Consider the following 20,614-nt stretch of genomic DNA (forward strand, 5'->3'; position numbering starts at 1 on the left):
GGAGTCGTTTAATTACTATTTTGGGAAGCAGATAACAAGCATTGCTGTTGGGTAAAGTAACTCTTCTGACTCTCCCACCCACAGTTATTTTAACTCATGAAACCCTCCAAAGATTCCCAAGCTGTAATATATAATAGATATTTTGGCTTCAGTAAAATATACCACAATTTACATATCAAATAAATGTAAACTCACATGAATAAAGTTTAATGATGCACCGCACCACAGAGATAAAAATGACAGTAAATCCATCTTGGATCTACACAGAAAGAGTAGAAACTCATGCATAAATGTAAAGTAGGTTGGCAATGGCTAAACCATTAATAACTACTTTAACAGTGATGTCTTGCAAAATTACATTCCATGGATAAACTTTCTTTTTTTATTTAATTGAAAAAATAGTGTTATGCACTGCCTAGGAAATCTCACAGGGTGGCAGAAGCTGAGTAACATTTCCGTTCTTTGCGAGCTCTGTAATACAGCATCTCATGTTGTTCACAATTTTGTGTGCTGTTCTTCTCATGTTAACATCAAGATGTTTTTTGCTGTGCCTATAGCGCAGAGGTTGAAACAAACCCTAGAGCCCTGTGATACCGAATATCCAGCCTTTGTTTCCGAGCGCACTATAAAGGAGACCACGGGGAATATTGCTTGCGATGACTGTTTCAAGTAAGCCCTTTCAATTTTTTTTTTTATACAACTGTTTGTGACAAAGCAATAAAACTGAATTATTCAAGGCTGTGTTGAAGATCGTACAAGTCTGTTGTGTTTTATCCTATGTAGTGACCTCTGTCAAGGTGCCGTTTCTCCTGTTACAGGGGTCACTTAAAAGTTTGATGCTCTTAAATTAAAGCCGTGCCTATTCTTTTCTACCAAAAAAATGTAGAAGCAGTAGAGGCTTATGTTAATTTCAAATAGTGAATGTTTTCATATTTTTCCTAAGTACAGGCAGCATTCTAAGGGTATAGGCTGTAAGATTTAGATCCAAAAGGTAAGTGTTGTTCAGTCTCCTGTCCAGGAGTGAAACCCTTCTGGATAAGTTAGGAGTTCCCTTCTCCTACGGTGAGATCTGGGTGTTTTACTGGAATGCCAAAGAGAGTTTCCTTCTTGGAAGTGCTAGTCTGAAAGAGTGGGAGATGATTAAATCTATTCTCCAAACTTTTGGTGCTGGGAAGCTGTGTTAATAATAACAAATCTCACATGACAGTGCTGTAATGTCATTTCTACCAGTGCTGATGGAAACTTGTCCCTTATAGAGCTAAAAGAAGAGGAATACTTCAATCTAGCTTTCCTCTTTCACACTGAAAATGTATTTTCTCTGCATTTGGTGCCCATGTGCTGTGTGTGACATTTTGACTGTAGTTCTGGTACATTTTAACTGTGGAATTGCATAGGTATTGCTTATGAAAATTTCTGTACTTTGATAAGTCTCTTAATTGGATTTCCTTTATGCTGAGAGGTTGTCATCGCCAGGGAGATTAGTATTTACAACAATAATTTGTCTATCAATATTGATGCCAGGAAGAATTTATAACTTAAACAAAAACTGTTGCAGCTCTTCCTTTCCAGGATAAATCAATATGCAATTAGCAAATAAAGGTGAAAACTTCACTTTGAAGTCAATAGGTGTGCTTCTGGACTTACTCCTAAATTTTCTCCTTGATATTTTCATTACTTTAAAACAGGAAATAAGAGTAAGTACACTGGAGATAAATTTTAAGTGCTGATATTCACTTTTCATTTGCTACTGACCAACTTTTAAGTAGAAGGAAATTGTTAATGTCTAGTATGAATAATTGGTTTTATATGGCTTTGTGGAATAGAAGTATGAGAGTGCTTTGTAAATTGATGCTCTGGAACCCTTTAAGTGCAACAATAGGTCCCACTGCCTGAAAAGTACAAACTCAACAAAACCAAGCCGTGATTTTTCCACTTGACATATCAAATACAATGAAGTTACACTGCTGCAAGTGCTTTGTGCCAGCATTGTAGAATTTAAGCAGCCTTATTTTGTGATAATTTAGCAGAAGGTTACTGAGAAGTTGTGAAACAAATGAGCATGCAGTCCTGGAGGTGTTCCAGGCCAGGTTGGATGGGGTTTTCAGCATCCTGGTCTAGTGGAAGGTGTCCCTGCCATGGCTGGAGGGCTGGAACCAGATCGTCTTTAAGGTCCCTTCAAACCCTAACCATTGTATGATTCTGTTTAAATATTGCAAACAGACACATGCAAAGAAGATTAATTTAACAGGACTAGGTTTTCTCAGAGGAATGCAGATTTTAGTCTGTGTTCCTAGGTAACTTCAGGTCAAAGGAAATAAGTTTCAAAAATAATACAATTCTGCAATACTTGGAAAGCATGAAGTTGGAAGCTGAGTTTAGTGAAAATTATAGTATTTCAAAAATAATGCACTGAGATCTTTTTCATAGAAAAACATTTTGTGTTCCACAGTGGAAAAAAAAATAAAATAAAACCCTGTAAGTTGCAAACTGATCTCAAGGCACCCATTATTTTTCTCCACAAGCAACGGCAAAACCTAAAGAAATAATCCAGAAGAACTATTAGATTCTCATGGGAAAGTTGTTCATTATACCATTTACCCACTGTCATTAACAATCTACAAATTGCATCTAAGATTGCAGACTGCATTGGATTCCAAATATTTTTGTTATAACCCAGGACACTTTCCCGCAGAACAGCTAAGGAATTTGACCCAAAGTCCTTTGTAGACCTACATCTTCTGACCCAGTTTTCTGCTTCATAGCCTCAGTACCAATAAATATTTTTCAAGCAAGTGTATTGCTTAATATTTGTAATTTAAGAATGATGGGCTCAATCAGAATTTATATTCAATGTTTTATCCAGTAAGTCTGGAGCTGACACTGTGTCAGATGCTTAATCTGTGCAGTGTCACTTTGAGCCAGTGGGATTCTTTTCTGCATCCTCCTTGGATCATGTTAGGGGTTAATCTGTGATATATAATTGCAAGTATTTATTGCAAATAGAAGAAGATAATTGTAAATATTCATCTGATGATGCACCCCATGGAATACTGAAAAACTGCTTGAAAGACACTAGAAAAGTCAGTATATTGTGAACAGGTTTGCAAACAAAAGTTGTGCAGATACTCTGCTTTAAGCAGGTTTGAGTCAAAAGATACCCCAGTCCCTGGCTTTTGTTCCTGCAGTGTCAGGCACTACTATGGAGCCCTTGTCTGAAAAGGAGACTAAAACCAGTCTCTTAGTAGAAGTAAAAATGATGACTGATGTTAATTGAAACCATATAATGTTACTTAGAGAAGACATTTTGGGGCATAAATACTGTGTTTTTACTAACAAAGTCACAGTCATAGCCAGCAAGGTCACAGGGTGAGGGGCAGAGGCTCAATTTTATTCTGTCCTGGGTGTGCTGTTACTGATCTTGTAGAAATACCCTGCCCATGCTAAAAGGGACAGTCACCAAATACATTAATGAAAATTCATAAACATTTCCAGTCACAAATTCAATCATGGGTACTCGGATTTAAATTGAAGTATACTAAAATAAGTCACACAGTAGAAAGGACTACCTGCTAATTACTTTTTAATAGCTGGCTCACATTTTCAGCCATCTCTGGGAACTCCTTCAATGGAAGGACACCTATGCACTTAAGCAGGCACTAAAAATATACCAACATATAAAATGCACCCCCTAGATGTAAACTTATCTCTTACAAGAAAACTACTTTGAGATAAATTGCAACGTTTAAAAACGATTTTCAAAAATATAGGTTTTATTAAGAAAGCAGGAGCCTAAAAGAAAATAAGAATTAACATAAGAATGTCATTAGGGTCAGGGTTTGGCTGTCCCACCCCATAATTTGTTGTTATTCAATATCCCAATGATTATTAAATTAATCTGTTATTTAAACAGCAATCAAAAACAAGTCAACCCACATTTTCTAAGCACCATCAACAAGAGAGAAAAACTGGGATTTTTTGAAAAATCTGAAATGGTTTCATATTTTCCAGTAAGCAATTCCTTTTTACAGCAAAAAAAACCTAAAAAAAATATAAACCCCATTACTTCTGAAAACTTATATCATAGACTGTTCTATCACAGCCTCAAGATTGAAAGTAATTAATTGCTAAAGAGAAATATTTTTTCTTTATCAGTCTTAACTGGCACTCTTTCTGTGGAGTCAGAACTGCACTAATGACAGATGTACTTGGTATGGGCTTTAAAGGTGTTCTGCTGCTCAGAGACGAATTTCTGATTAGACATCAAGCTTGAAGTTTTAGACTATATAAATTGATTAGTGATGTTTGTAGTTTTATGAATACTGCACCAATATTTCAACTAATTTTAAATATAAGTGTGTTAACCAATGCTTTTTAGCAATGCTCACTGGGTACCTCACCAGGTTTTGCCTTTTGGGGATCTCATCACAACAAATTTTACTTGAACTAAAGGTGTCTAAGAAAAACATCACTAGAATGCCAAAGCTGTTATAAATTAGGAAAGATGATGGCTGTTAAGATATTTGATCAGAAAATGTTTGCCAGTCTTTTTATTATATCCTCCCATCTCTTTGTAGAACAAACAAAAATGATTTTGTCTAATAGCAAATCTCATTTATTCATGAAAATTCAAATGTTTTCATTAAGCTTCATTTATTAAAATAACATCAGTTTCAGCTATACCTGCTAAGAAGGTGAGTATAGAAATTTAGTTGTCTGACTATTTATACTTTAAGCACATATGTTAAAATTTCAAATTTGCAAGGAGCCAGTTGGGTGCCTAGTTGCCAAATTTGTGTGTTTGCTGTAAAAACTGTGGTTATACAGATTAGGCAGCAGTTGCACAGTCAAATGCTTTAAAATTTGCCCTTTTAACCTCTCCTGTTCATGTGTGATGACATATTGGACTTGGATGAAGATCAAAAATCTGGCCTTACTTCCAAAAAAATCCCCCTTCTCTTTTAATTGCAGCACTCATGGGTCTACAGGGTCAATACCAAAACCCCAAAGAAACTGTTTTGTTTCCAGTTGATCCTTTGTTCACAATCTTAAGACACAAGGAGGAAAGTAAATATAAGAAAGCCATATTGTCACCAGGGAAGCAAGGAAGTATTTAGCTACAATCATCCTAACCCTGGGCAAGACTTATGTGTGTTTTAGTTATGCCAGATATGAAAGATGAATGCATTTACTTTACCCTGGTGGGCATCACATGGAAGTTGCCTGTTAAAATGTATAAGAACTGCTTCTTTGAATAAACACCGTCCCATGTATCATCTATTTGCTCACACAGAGTGTTAGTAAGCAGACATTTGCAAGGAAAATCATCAAGAAATCATCAAAGATAATTGCTTCTCTTGCTTTCTCATAGACTGGGCATTGAATGCTGTTTATTGTCAATAAAAGAGGTAAATGGTAATGGCAACGTAGTTCATGATGACCCTGAACCCTTCATGTGGACTTATAATGGCAAATTTCAGACTTGTCCACTAAATGCACAGATTTGGCAGGAGCAGATAAATAACAACACAAATTAGACACAGACTGCTCAGGGCATGAGTATATTAGTGTCATGAGTAGTGCAATCTGCAGACATTAAAATGGTAATGGTTTTAAAACCCGCTTAATCTCGAGACATGCCACCATTTGCTAAAATATTTCCGCATTTCTTTCGCAGTAGAAGCTTGCCAAACTGCTGTACTTGATCATGTTTAAAATGTATAAATAAATACACAGTTCAATTTCCCATGAAATAAATAATCATTTGCCTTTTCAGATGTAGTTAGTTTACTGCTAAACAAACCAGCTTGCCACATAAACCAGCCAAAGCATCAAGGGCCAATTTCTTCTCTTTGGGAGCTCTATCAATGTGTATCAGAATGTCCCTGTGTCTGTCCTGGAGCTGTTAGGGCAGAAAATTATAGTCAGTCTTCTAAATGACATTTTGGATTGTATTCTTTTTCCTGTATCCACCTTTTCTGGTGCTGAGGGAAATGCTCTCTCTGTTTCCCCACCCTTTGTTCAGCCCGTATGTTTTGCACTGCTCCTTGTCCAGCAGCTGTGCCCGGTACCCGCGTGGCGATGTGCACACCGAGGGTTTTGACCCGTGTTGGGTCGCAGGTGTGCTGCAGCCAAACCTCTCAGGACTGGTCTTTACAGTGCTGAACAGACCTTCATTTCAGAGCTTGCTTGGATGTGCTTGGAGCTAAAGGAATATCTTCAAGGGAAACTCTGTATTTTTCATGCCTCAGCGGTTCATTGTTGAAGTCTCAAGGGTCACAATCTAAGTATATGGAATTATCTTGCACCTCTCTTTTGAAAAGCAGATCTTCCAGGCTTCCAGATTACTTATGGCTGTTAAAAGGTCTTTAAATTTGAGGCAACAGTGGTATTTCTAGAAACTTATTTTAGCCAAAACCCCAAAACTCTAGAAGATCCAAAAATATTTTTTCCTTGTTCTTTCCTAGTAAAAAGTATCAAATTATGCAATTTAAACTGCTAGAATTGTTTATTAAAGGTCTTTATACTTAGCTGAAAATGTTATATTGTGTGTTACCCACACTTCTCCATTTGCAGGCTGAGTAACTTTCTCTTCACTTCAAAGGCACCAATGATTATAATGTTTGTCATGCAGGTGTAATTTAAAGTCACTATATGGGCAATTTAACTCTACCCTTTGATAATGTATATTTTGAATGTCCAGTTCAGGAAACACTGTAAATTACTATTTTCATTTAAGAAAAAAGGTATATAAAATAATAGGGCAAGACATATCTAAGTTACCAGGCAGGTCTGTGCCTGCCAGTCATCAGTTTAACAATCCCTGGGACAGTTTTCAAGGCTGGAGAATTTCTGTTTGCTTGGAGGTTTTTGTTTTTTTCTGTTTCAGAACTTTTTTAGTATCGTTGTTCTGAAACATTTTAGTTGTCTATACACAGACTGCCACCCTATGTCTCCCTCTGTAAGCACTGTAAAATCTTGGAATTTTAGTGAAAATTAAGTTTAGCTGTAGGTTTTTTTCTCACCAGTAGGATGAGATGTGCACTCCTACTCTTGACTCCCCACTTCCAAGAAAAGCTCTGCAGGGAAACTTGATGATCTGCACCCATTCACTCTTCATAGTTAAAATCAGTACTCCATTAAAATATAAATCATAATCCACTTAAAAGCTAGTTTAATTTTACATTTTGAACAAGTATTAATAAATATTAATGAAATTAATAAATATTATTGAAATGGTAGATTCATAGATTGCTGATGCAATAAAAGCATGCTTTGTAATGACAAGATTTAAAAGGTTGTATGTATGCCATAATATATAGAGCTGAGTAATAACATATATTAGTTTTATATACAATGGCTTGAGAAAGGAAAAAAAAATTGAAATTGAGAAATGTGATGAATTTTTAAAGCCAGGCACATTTATGAAGAATTGCTAATATTAGAACATTAATTTTAGTTTGTAATATATTCATATTATAGGCAGATGAAAAACAATACAAACATGGCTTAGACATCTTTACATGGAACACTTTCTTTTTTAAAGGGTTTGGGATAGCTTACAGAATATTTTAAAGCCTTTAACTTAGGAAAACAACATGAATCTTAAGATTTGAGCGCCATGCAAAGAACTTTTGTATATTATATTAAACAAAAGAGAGTTTTATCTGGCTATGGAAAAGATGGCACATAATGCACTTAAATATTTCAGATGTGGCCTTCTCAATCATTGCTAAAGTTTATGTTAACAGAAATAAATTAACATTTAAAATATTAAATTTTGTTAATAAATTAACAAAAAACACACTGTGGACCCATCCAATGAGCAGTTTCGCTCCAGGATTTATTACTATTTTTATGTGACTCTCCTGGTCATTTCTGTATTTTCTGTTGTGCAGCTCTCCTTGCTAGAGTCATATTGTACATGAGACTTGACCTAAAGTCGTGGAAAAGAGTAATTCCAATTCTTGCCATTCAAAAGTTACTTTTACAATGTCGTATATCTGTGAGCCTTCCTAAACCAGAATATATCAACAGGCTTTTTCATCTTAAAGTTATATATAGAACCTAGCTTAGAAATCATATAGCATTTTAAAAAACACAATCTGAGATGTCTCTCAATACAAACCACAACTACTTGTGTAGAGCTAAAGAACTCTGCTAAAAACACATATTTGCTAACATGCTGTATTGGAAGTGTATTTTTCAGCCTGGATATCTTCTCTGACCTCTCTGTTGTGGTCTTGTTACCCAGGTGTCACTGTCAAGGGAAAAGGCTTTAGGAGACCTCTGATGTGATTTGCTTTGTGCCAATTACTGTGTCTCCTCTGTTGGTCGCTGTGAGCACAGAGCCAGGCACCCACCCTGCTTGTGGAGACCCACCTATGTCACACTCAGCTCAGGGTTGTGCAGGGGTGTGAATGCTGACAAACATTCAAAGCTTGTGGGGTGTCTGGTCTTGATTTCTTTGAAAAAAAAAAGCCAGTACATTTTCAGCCTGGATGTCTGAAACTCTCCATTACCCTACACTTCATATGGAGGGGTGGCTGCACCAGAAGGGTTATGAGCAGTCCAGCGCCTCATTACACTAAGGATCTTTTGTCATCCTAAAGGCTGTACACTCTTAAATTTTTGGGTGTTTGCAGCATTCCTAACATGCAGTTGGTCAAGTGCTCTTGTCTGAGCATCAGTTATTTGAGAAAGAATCCCCTCCTGGTGGGGAGTGAGCAAGGATGGGCACTTCTGGGGGATCCTGTCTGAAGCTGAGGGGTTTCCAGCCATGGCACAGCTCTGTGGGGCTCTGAGTGTTCAACAGGCACAGGAATGGTGAGGATGACACTGCTCACCTAAATCCTCAGCACTGAATTTTGCTCTATGTTTGCACTGATACCAAACTGTACTACACGCAGGCAGGCTGTATGTGGTGGCAATATTTTGCTCACATGAGGTCAGGATACAATTACAAGCCTGAGGCTGGGAGTTTATCTGCCCCTCTTCATGTGAGAGAACCATTAGCTGTGAGAGAACCATTTATATACTGCTCCAGCTCTCAGAAATGTTGTTATTGGCATATATGTTATTTTTACAAATTGCATTAGATATTTCATTCTCTGTCATCAATTATTTTAGGAAAAAAACCCACAAAAAACCAAAAAAACAAGTAGCACAACTTGACTGTGATATAAACATTTCATTCATTCTTTGCAAAAATGTGATAAGCGAGAGAGACGTAGGTTGGAAATGTGGCCAGCAGCCTGGAAAGCACATGACAGGAGTTGGGAAACAGCAAAGTGGATATCTGCACTTCAGTTGAATGCTTAAAGTTTGTTCCAGACCATTAGGGTTGAACGTTTGCAACCAACAGTTATGTGAGTAACACATATTTGAGGGCACAATATTTTCCATTTACTCTGCCCTCTTGCTGGTATTTTTTTTTTGTGTGTGCCTCCAAAAAATAGAAAAGATCACATTTGACAGATGTGAAATGTAATCCCAAAGTTACAACTCATCTTAATCCAAAATACTCCAAGTTCATTAATGGAGGTTTACAAGGAAAAAAAATAACACTGAAAAGCCCAGGGGGAAAAGGCTGAGTTTACAGTGATGCTCAAGAGCCAGAGTGGCCACTGAGGGCTGAGTTCCATGGAAATTTAGACACTTCCTCACATCTTTGTACATTTGTTTAAGTTGCCAATTTGAAAATATTGCCCTATGTTTATTTCAGTTCAAACTACTCACAGTGAAATTCTTCCAAGCTTTGAAGGATTTGTCTGCCTGAGCAACACAAGTAGTATTTAAAGGATCTTTCCTGTTGTCACATAAAAATGATTAATATGATCATGTATGTTCAGGAGTGACATTTGCCAACACAATACTCTGATATTCTACTCATAATTTGATTTTAAGTTCCACAGTAATCACTGTGACATTAAATGATAGTAAAAGTGTTCCAATGGTCATTAAGGAAATGGAAAATACATACACAGATTTTTTTTCCCTTAAATCAGGCTGCTAAACCTCCTGAGCAAGGAATTAAAAGTGAATCCAAACAGTGATTTAAATATTTATATGACTAAAATCCTGCCTAAGCCATGTGTTTGTCGTGACCACATATTCTACTGCAGTGTCTGTTATAAGTACAGATATAACAGCAGGGTATTTTTTATAATCAAAAGAGGACACTGGTTGTAAAATACAGCATATAGATCAGCAATTATTACTTATGAACAAGGTTTTTTTTTAAGCAAAGTGCAATAATGAAGTATTTCTGTGAGAAAACAAGAATTAATTTTTAACAGGAAACACACAGCATTATTTTTAAACAAGCTGAATTGCTTTTAGTGTTGTTGCTGTGTTCAAATCCTCCCCAAATAACAAAGAAATATCTTCCATTTTTCAGTACAATGGGAAGATACTCTCTCTAAATGTTCTGGTCCCACAAGCATAGTTTTATCCTGCGTCTTCTGAATTCCATGCTGCTTGACATCTGTTCTGTTCCCTCTGACACTTTTCAGCCTTTGCAGCTGTTTGAAGAAAATAAGGAGCCGTGGATCTGAAAACCAGAGATTTCTGAGTGCTCTCAGGAGGTTCCCTGCCGTTCTTTGTTGCTGAAACAAATCTTGTAGCAGTGTCAGCAGCCACCAGCTAATGGCAACAGGGCTGCAGGCCAGGAAGAGGAAAGTAGTTCAATTCAAATGACCAAGAAATGGTGGTGGTGTTTGGGATCCTCAGTCTGAACAACCCATTAGCACTGTGCCCTCTCCTACAGCTGGCTCACCCTCAGACCCATACCAAACATGCTGTGTTGAACCATTTTCCTTCAGATTCACTGGGCTGGGTGGAAGTGGCTGCTTATTAGCAGGGAAACCTCACGTCTATGTTCAGTTTATATCCTGTCCAAAATTTAACACCAGTGGACAAGGAAATGGATTACCTCTCCTGCATGGAAATACAGAGACTAAGCTGCTCAACTGTAATATTGATTTCCTTCAACAGCAGATGCTGTAGTCAAATAGGGGAGAGTAAACAACTTAAAGGTTAGATTTGCTTAGCTGGACGAGGCACATCTCTGGCATGTCTGAAATAAATTTACCTTAGCTTTGCCTGTTATTGATCCAGCTATGCTAGGAATAGAAAGGTGAAGCCAACAGCATTTCAGAGACAAGAGGTTAAGCCTTCCACATACAGATTTTGCACCGTATGATTGAGGTATTTGTAGTGAAACAATGACCTGCATTAAGAAGGGAGGACAGTGGCTTACAGAAGTGCATGATCTTCAAGCTGGACTTGGTCTGTCAGGAGATACAGCAGCCAGGAAGGAAAAAGGGCACAGCTCTGCCTTGGTCCTGCTGTGCCTGTTTTCATCAACATGGGAAATGCTCCAAAATCTCTAAGGAGACAGAATGCAGAGGCCTCATGGCAAAGGCACCTCCTGCAGCAGAGGATAACCTGCTTCCCTGTATCCTGTCCCACAGGGCACTGCTTGTCCTGGCATCCCTGTCCTTTCCTCCATCCCAAAGGTTCAGAGACAGAAAGAGAAAGAAGCACAGAGTGAAGGCAGTGCTGCAAGGGTATTGTCAGCTCAGTCCCTGCTCCTCTACTGTATATATTCTTTCTCCTTACAGAAGAAAACGATTCTTATAATATGAAAAAGAAGTGACATATGGGAATTAGGTGGAGGTTTTGATTTCTTTGTTTGGGTTTTCTAAAACATAGTCTGGGGGGGAAATTATAACAATAGAATATATATTATAACTCTTTAAAGACTTTTACATATACAAATAAAAGGGAGAGATTCTGATTTAAATTTAAACCAAAAAGAACCAACAAACAAACCAAAAAAATACCCCAACAAATCAGATTTGAATGGAATGTGCTGGCTCTCTAAGAACAAGTGTTGTAGCTCACACTTAGCTTTAGGTACCAGGTTTCACCCTGCTCAGGATGCATTTCTCTGCAGGTTCACTGTCCACCCCTTAGAGAGAAGGACCCTCCTGCAGAGGATGGCTCAGATCCCCAAAGCCAAGCTCCTGTCTGAATTACCCTTGAATAGTCTGTGTCTCTGCATGTCCAGAGTTGGAGGTGATCTCCCTTCTAATGCAGGAACCTGAGTTATATATGCTTAAAGGCAGCAGGTGTGATTGCAGCCCAGCATTTGCACTACAGTGCTGTTGTGATGCTTTCCAAGTTAAAGGGTGTCTAAGAGAGTTAGAAAGAACTGAAGGAACTGTGGGAAGAGTCATTTAGCCATCAGACACATATTAAAAATGTGCTTTCTTACCATGCCTTCAGAAGAATGACTACCAAATATAATTATGAACACAGCAGTACTTGAAGTCCAAATCTCTTTCTTTTTAATTGCAGATTAATAAGTATTGCTTTTTTGACCAAATATTTTCTACTTCCAATTAAAATATTAAGCTGGGTTTTTTTCCCAAATCAATTTGCATTTTATTTGTGCACACGTTTTCATATGGACCAAAACCAAAAGCTGTTAAAAAAAAACAGATAGTGTACGCAATGTGACAAAATTGTCATGTAACACTCTGACTCAAAATACAGAGTTCCTTGCAGACTTAGTCTCTGTCATTATTTTCTGTTCATTAACAAAATAGTTTGGCATAACTAGATTTTCTTCCTCCCTCTCTGTCTACCCCTTTCAAGCATGAAACTTCTTCCTTCCTCACCTTCCCCACAAAGTCAAGAAACAGTTTGTTTTCAGGTCTGTTTTAAGCCTCCGAACCTGCACATCAAATAAACCAAGCTAGTTCCTCAGTGGATGAAAGATGGAGAAGAAATTATTAATAAGCTTCTTATTGACTCAATGTAGCTTCAACAGGAACCCAGTTTATTCTGGTTTATATTTGCAGATATGTGGAAGCCTATTCCTCTGCTGCCCCTATCGAATGATGGTGATGATACTGCAGTAAAGGAAAAGGATTTAGATCAAAAGACTTACACTACTTAAAACAAAAAGAGCTTTATCCTTTAAATGTGAAATATTTTCCATAATAATAGGGCACTTAAACATAGACTTTCTTTTGATTGTTAAAGCAGCAATAAAGTTCAGCCAAACCCCTTACTCAGTCCTTGAGAGTTGGTTTCCATTTTACCAGGGAAATGCCAGCTTAAGCCAGCAGGTGTTCAGAACTGGTTATTGTAAGAGAAACTTTAGAGACTCACAGTGGATCTCACGAAAAGATAATACCATTTTCCCTACTTTGTCAGAGACTTCATTTCTCACTGCAGCCATGGAAGCTGTTTGCTGGAGGTTTTTTCCCTTGCAACAGAGCCTTGGCGTACACAGTGAAGTATTTTGGTGGAATGTCTCAGTCTCTGAAAGGCTTTGGTCTGACTGTGTTCACTCACCTTTTGTTTTCTCTGAATGTTTGGTTCCTGAGACTTACTGGCATGAATGTTCAAAATGATTTTCAAAGATGCCTATGCATGTCACCATGGGAACTGAAGGCTGATCTCAAACAGCAGAGCTGCTGCTGGGCTGATTGTGTGCTTTATCCAGTTTGGGCATGGAAGCAGTGCCATGTGAATTATCTGAATAGTCACACAGCAACTGTGGTGGTTGTGACTGGCACAAACTCCTTTGCCACTGATCTGGTGAGGGTAACAATATCTCATGACTATGAAATGATCTTAAATTACAGGGGCTGAAAGAAGTATATTTTGTTTGTGGAAACTATTAATAGAAAAGAAAGCTAAACTGGACATTTTTTGCCCTTATTTATTTACTCGGCTCAATCTCGGTCCTGAATCCTCTGTCTTCACTTGTTGGTATGTTGGCTTTAGAACTTCATTTCCAGATTATATTTGAGAATTTTGTAAGGGGGAATACCCATATACTGCTTGATAGAAGAAAACATTTTCTTTTAAAAGTATTTTTAGTGGGAGGATAAGAAGCCAATTGTTTCACTTTTCAAGATATCAGTTAAGTTGTTATTGTGCATTAAGGAAAAAAAAAATGCTGCAGTGAGCTAAAAGTTTCACTGTTTTATGGTTCTTTATACTAGTCCCATGCTCTGTGGCAGCTACCATAAGATCAGACTATTCACAAACTTCTGTACTAGCTAAACAGACTGTAGGTCTGCAAGAATATTCAGTGTTTGGTAAACAGTCAGTGTGATCAGCTGGTACTTATGATATAATTCCTAAGATAGAAAAGAGGGTTTTTTACTTAACTAATCTATTGCTCTTTGAATTGCCTTTAATTCATAATTTCCATCAATCAGTGCAGATACAGTGCATTCCCTGAATTGATGAAGTCAAAAATTCTGAAGGCTTGCAGTAATAAAGCAATACAGAAAACTTTGCTAGACCTTGTAGTTTGGCTGTAATTTAATTCAGCATCATAATTCTGTAGTTGAAACATTCTTCTGGATTAAGAGCTTTCATCCCAGCTAGGTGAAGTGATAGGAATTTTTCTTGCCTCCTCTCTAGTTTGAGGAAGGAATAGCCTTATTATACTGCACAGCCCTCAAAGTGGCTGAAAGAAGAAGCAGAATGGGAAATTGCCCAGCTTTCATGACCTGGCACCTTTAAACCTGGCTCTAGGGTACATGATTTCCACATGGGGCTCACAAAAAGGGGTACCACAAAAGGGCTTGAAGTTGGGCACATCACAGGTAAAACAAAAGAGTAATTACTCCCTTCTCAGCAAAAAAAAATCAATCATTTAGCATCCAATTAATTGTTAAAGCACTTTATGCCCATCAGGTTATTTGCTAAGCTAGTTTTAAAGATAAAATGAATGTAAATGAATGTAAGTTTCAGATAGCACAAAATGCAAATTGTGCCAATTTCTGGCAATGAAAGTAATGGTTTTTTCTATCCTTTACTGTTTGATTTATTCATGGCTGTTTTGAGAAATTCATGCAGTACAATTTTGGTGCTATTGCCTGCTAAAGATTTTCCCTCCTTTCCTTTTATTGGCCCCACTTCTCCCACACACAAATCCACAAAGCCACAGATGCTCCATTACAATGATGTCAGTCTTGCTACATGCTCCAGCTGTTTGGTAGGTACATTTATAAAGTTCAGCCTTTTACATTATGCCATAAATGTATATTTCATGTATAAACATAAAGTTAACATATTGCAGATCACTCTAAGTGTAATTTTAATGGAGGTTCAGTAAGTTTAAAAAATACTGAAAAGCATTTAATCTTTCCGTTGGCAACAATTTTATAGTAAGTTTTCCAAATTTTTTTTCTTAGTCTAGGTTTAAATATTCCCTGCCCTCTCTGCTATTTCATCTTCTGTGATCTTTGGAAAAGCAGGGAGTTATTATAGTAAGACAATATGTATTTTAAAGAAAGATGTCTGAGGAAAAATATGTTTCTCTCCACATCTTCTTGGTGCTCAAACCCTCACTTAGCATTCTGTACATTTACCAGCAAACCACGCTGCAAAACACCTAATTCTTGGAATTGCCAGATTTCAGTGATATTTGATATGGCCAATACGCTGCTGATAGTATTCTATCTATTATTTCTAACAGATTGTTTTAAAATTTCATAAAGAATTTGAAAGCCATTAAATTTATTTTTAAATTTAATTTTAAAGCCATTCTTTGTACTGTGTCCTGAGTTTCAAAGGAAAGGCTAAATAGTGTCTATTTGGCTCTGCCTTTTGCCCCTCTTCTCTTTGGTATGTGCTTAAGGGCTCAGCTCACTGAAACTGTGCATCATTGACTGGTGCCCAGAGGAGCCTTCCCTGGTCTCCCCTGGGTGCTTTCCTTCTTAGAAAAAATGTCTTTATTTATTTGCTCTCCCTTTGAGTTGCCTACTTTGTCTTCATTTGAATGTGGTGCTGAGTTATCACCATATTTATACCAGAGAGTCATTATTCTAAAATAAATCGCTTTGGAAGATTTTGAGGGCTAATCTCTGTTTTGTTGGCTCAGTAATAAAATGGCTCTCAAGAGGACAGATGAAAGCTGAGAGCAGGAGTTGCTGTTGCTTCAGGCGAGACCCAGAGTGCACAAAGGCCATAATAAAACTGTAGAGACTCAAGTTTGGGACTGTGAGCTACCAGTGTGTGGCTGCAGAAGAACCTTCATTGCAGTCTGCTCCATTCCAGACTGCAAATACATAAAAGTCTGATAAACTCCTAACAAGAGCCACTGGTTCAGAAATGCTGATAATGTCACCATTATTTGTTTTCTTTTTAATTTTCAGGTCTTTTGTTATCCAGCAGATCCCAAGTAGCAACCTCTTCATGGTGGTGGTAGATAATGAATGCTTCTGTGATTCTATCCCACCAATTACCATGGCACCTATAGAAATAAGGTATATCCTTTTATTTACAAACTGGTCAGAAAGAGATTCGAGATGCAAATATTGAAAAACATCTTTTCATGTAAAACTTGCATTGCATGACATCATCACCCATTATATGTGCTGTTTGGAATTAAGCCATCTTGGGGATATGTCCTCACTATTTTTTCAATGAGAACTCACTTTTGTTTTTCTTTTTTGAACAGCCATTATGTGGATCTTATGCTGCATAAGGTCATGCAGCTTAGCTTTAGACAGCTGAGCATCTTTCAGATTAACCACTAAGTATGTAATTTTCTTATAAGGATGAACCTCATTATATTGGAACATATAGAACTCCTTCTAATACAGATATCTCTTTATTCAAGGTTTGACTGGAGCATTGAAAATGTTTCAGAATCCTTCTTTCCAAAATTACAAAAATCTAGCAAAAAAAATATATCACTTGGTTTTTGGTTGCCCCACTTCCTATTTTTTGCTGTTCTGTAGTTCAGGTAGTTCAGGATTAGTTTTTCCCATAAATTGGAATTTGTCAAAAGCAGCCTGCAGTGTGTTTTTATTGCAGAATTATGGAAAGACATGTCAGCAGATGAGCTGTTGAAAACACAGATCACAGAGAGGAAATCACTAGAATCACTTTCATTTTCTTGTGCTGACCACACATATCACCTTGGGGTTTTAATGGAGAGAAAGAACGGAGCTGAAAGGTTTTCATTGTATCAATTTCAAAACACTCCCATGAGAATGCAATGCTCAGAGCATCTCTCCTTAACTGCCTTGTACATAATGAATCCCTCAAATGTGAACGATTAAAATCTCAGAAGATAAGAAGACGCCCAGAATCTTGTCATGGATTTCACCCTGAAGTGAGTTTCTACTTTTCATTTCTTTTTGACTCTGGTAAATTTTTTATTTCTTTAAAAATTATTAATAGGAAAACTATCTTCCAAGACAAAATGTTGGGAAATATTCAGAAGACTCGGTAGTCAGGGAAGTGAGGGATATTGTAAGTGCTACAAGTCATTTTGTGCTCACACAGACAATGTCTTGAGCGGCTGCTTTTGCAGACTGGTTTGTGTCATGTCAGAGAACGTGGTAGGATGTGAGCACTGGCAGCCAGGAATATCTGAGAACCTTGTCTCAAGCAGTGACCACAGAATTCCTTGTTAGAGATGGCTGGGAACTTGGTGCTCTTAAGGTTTGCCTCAGTAATTAGCTTCAGCATCATCCCTGTCATGCTGTAGGCATTATGCTCACACATGATGTGGCTTGGGAGGGACAGTGACCCCTCCAGTACACGTATTTACTGCTCTGTGTTCTACATAACACTGTCACATTGTGCCAGGGAGAGCTATAGAGACCAGGATGTGGTTACAGTGGCTTGTACAGCATAGGTTCATAGACATCCTTTTTACTCTGGAGTAACTTTCTTTTCTGCTTCTGATGGTGTAATGCAATGTAGGAAAAGACCTGAAGTATGAAGTGGAGGGGAGGGTGTAGTGCTTGTTGTTTCAGTCTACAACCTAAACCTGTTCAACTCAAAACATGTACTTGTATTACCTCCCAAGTATATTTAATTTATGGGCTTTGTTGTTTGCAGCAGTGCTCTTATGCCTATGTTTGATAAAAAATAATGTGTCATAATTGATTATAGTGGCTTGTATTTATTTTCCTTTGTTGTTGTTTTATTTTCTTTAGGAAAATGCAAGAGAATGTGGTGGTGTCTCAGGCCTTAGTGCTAAACCTTCTCTTGTTCTTCTTCCTCTGCTATTGAAGATTTTCTCCAGGTGACATTGACTGATGTGTTCAACTGGCATGCTAAAACATGGATAAACTGTGAACTGAGAAATGGTGCAACATAGAGGACATGAAATATAGTCAGAGCATCAGCATTTCATGATTTTAAACTGTTGGTGATATAAATTCTTAAAGATATGTTGAAGAAAGATTTATCTTTTTACTTTGCAAGTCATGCAGATGTGAATTTGGCATATGGCAGTCATGATTCATCAAAAAAGGACTTGGTAGATAGAGGTGATCATTGCTTTGTCCCATTGAAAACAATTTAAACTGTGTACTTTTTTCAATAAAGTATATTAAAATCACAGTTTCAGAGTGTATTTTAAGTATGCTAATATATTTGTTCAAATAATGAATGATGGGAAGAAAATAAAATAAATGGATGATATTTTATTATGCTTCTAGCCTCTTTCTGAAAAAACTCAGAGAAAAAAATGGGGGCTTGGATTTTACAATGAGGCAGAATAGCTTTCAGTCACAAGTTAAGGAAACACCTGTGTGTATGAAGCTGAACAGGTATGTTGCTGAATTATAGAGCAGGTTTGGTTTCTGGAAATAGCTATAAAATATCTTACCTGCATTTGCAAAGTGAGACAAAGCCTTATTAAAGCCTTGGTTCTAACTTAGGCAAGCTTTGGGTCAAATCGGTTGATTTGGCTGCAGATGGCAAAAATCAAATTCTTTTCAAGTAAAGGAATAGAAAGCTGTGTAGAATAGCCCACATCAAAGGGTGACAGTGCTCTGCTGGTGCTCTGCCCTCCAGATCTCATGTCAGACAGGAGAAGCTTGTTATGAGGAAAGTGATAAGCAGAGAAAGTCTGAATTGCAACACATCGGTGTCAGCAGAACCCATTATTGGTTTTCCTTGAGTGTCCCTGTTGGTTGGCAAAGATCTAGACCAGAATGGTTTTATTCCAGGCCTTACATTCTTCTTTGTAAGGGAAATGAGGTAATAAAGATGAGCATTTTCCTTTTGCAATTGGCAGCAAATTCCCTGCTGTGGATATGTTTGCTGAAGATCTTGATCTTTGATCTATGATAGTCTCAGTTTGTCTTTGGAGTTTTATACAAAGTGGAATGCTATCAAAGGGTAACCTGTCCTCCTGACAATATAATACATGAAATGCAAAATAAATCACCACTGTTTGAAATCTGGTGCTTGGAGACTGCAGTTTTCTGATTTCTGTGTAAGTTTGCTTTCAGCCTTGGATAAATGCTAAGCAGATTTGCTGTGTATCTTGTTTGGTAACAGGGAGCTAGGCCACTGAGAGGGGCTTTGTTTTAAAGAATACTATCCAGCTTGTAAGGGGAAGAACTAGTAAAAAAAATTTCCACTCCAATGCTTTAATGGGTTTAAATGCACTGGTACTCCCTCTGATTCTGAAACCATACAGGTCTTTGTACTCATAAATTTCTTTTCCACATGTTTTTGGTTGTTTTTTTTTGGAGTGTCTTCCTACAGACTTCTCTGTCCTTGCTTATGGGTCTCAAAATTTCTCACTATGGAATAATTTTCCATCTGACATTCAGTCAAATTGTTGTCCTAGTGATATGCTCTGTTTACTAAGCAAATTGGGAACCCAAGGCATTTTCTCTGCTTGGGATGACATGGATATCCTGCTGTTCTTTGCTTGTTTTTTCTCTGAGCTCCATTCCCCCTTACCATCCATCACTCTCACAAAAAATTAATGTCAATTCTATATAAATAAACTATTTTAGTTTCTGATTCTCCTTCTGAGTTTCCAGAATTCATGGCACTGCAGCCTCATAACACTTTTGTATATGCGATTACATTCTTCTGTAATGATATTTAATGGATATAGCCAACACAATACAGGTGATTATCCACGTTAGTAGAAAGTGGAAAAAAAATCTTCCTTTTTAGAGCTATTGAAAAGCTCTGCATACAACTGTCTGATGTGTTAATCATCATTGCTTACAAAGAAAGGAAATACATTAATGGAGAAAGTTTATTTCTACAGAGCCTAGGTGAAAATCCATAAGAGTAATTCATTGTTGATTTTGGAAAAGGGTGGGTGGTTTTTTAATTGCAAAGGAGCCAGGGAGTGACAAGAAAGATTAAAGTATGACAATCTAAATTAATCCTGAGAAAGATTAAAATATGGGTATGTAAATTAATATTGCTCAGAGAAATGTGACAATTCATTTTCATACACGAACACAAAGTTATGAAGGCAGAATGCATTGGTGTACCCAAACAAGTCACTGTGTGGAACAGAGCAATCCAAACCAATTGCTAAGTGTAAAAACATTTTTATGAGTTACCATTTCTCATATTGAAGCCATCTTTTTAATTTTGTATCTATTCCTTAGAAGTTTCTGGTGCAGTGTGAATCCAGGTTGATAAAGCCAGTCAGGAAAAATGGACACAAGGCCAAGGGACTGCAGGGTGTGAGTGTGCACCAGCCAGTCCCTTTCCAGAGGGAATGGCCACAACAGGAACAGCCTGGGCTGAACACAGAAATGATGGCCATGAGTTTCATGGGACAGAGCTCTCTGACAGGGGC

General features: G+C 37.4%; 1 protein-coding gene across 1 annotated transcript in view; it reads left to right on the forward strand.

The window, feature by feature from the left end:
• Window positions 1-18,283, forward strand: part of CACNA2D3 (calcium voltage-gated channel auxiliary subunit alpha2delta 3) — a 387,704-nt gene extending 369,421 nt beyond the window's left edge. The window contains exons 34-37 of the mRNA XM_088061797.1: window positions 558-669; window positions 16,188-16,300; window positions 17,070-17,152; window positions 17,985-18,283. Coding sequence (XP_087917923.1) covers window positions 558-669; window positions 16,188-16,300; window positions 17,070-17,152; window positions 17,985-18,077 — 401 coding nt within the window. The 3' untranslated portion in view covers window positions 18,078-18,283. The remainder of the gene's footprint in view (window positions 1-557; window positions 670-16,187; window positions 16,301-17,069; window positions 17,153-17,984) is intronic.
• Window positions 18,284-20,614: the final 2,331 nt, after the last annotated feature.

This window comes from Pseudopodoces humilis, chromosome 13, assembly GCF_049639895.1.
Source record: "Pseudopodoces humilis isolate 2021_Gansu_Grassland_sample_001 chromosome 13, ASM4963989v1, whole genome shotgun sequence".
NCBI classification, from domain to species: Eukaryota; Metazoa; Chordata; class Aves; order Passeriformes; family Paridae; genus Pseudopodoces; species Pseudopodoces humilis.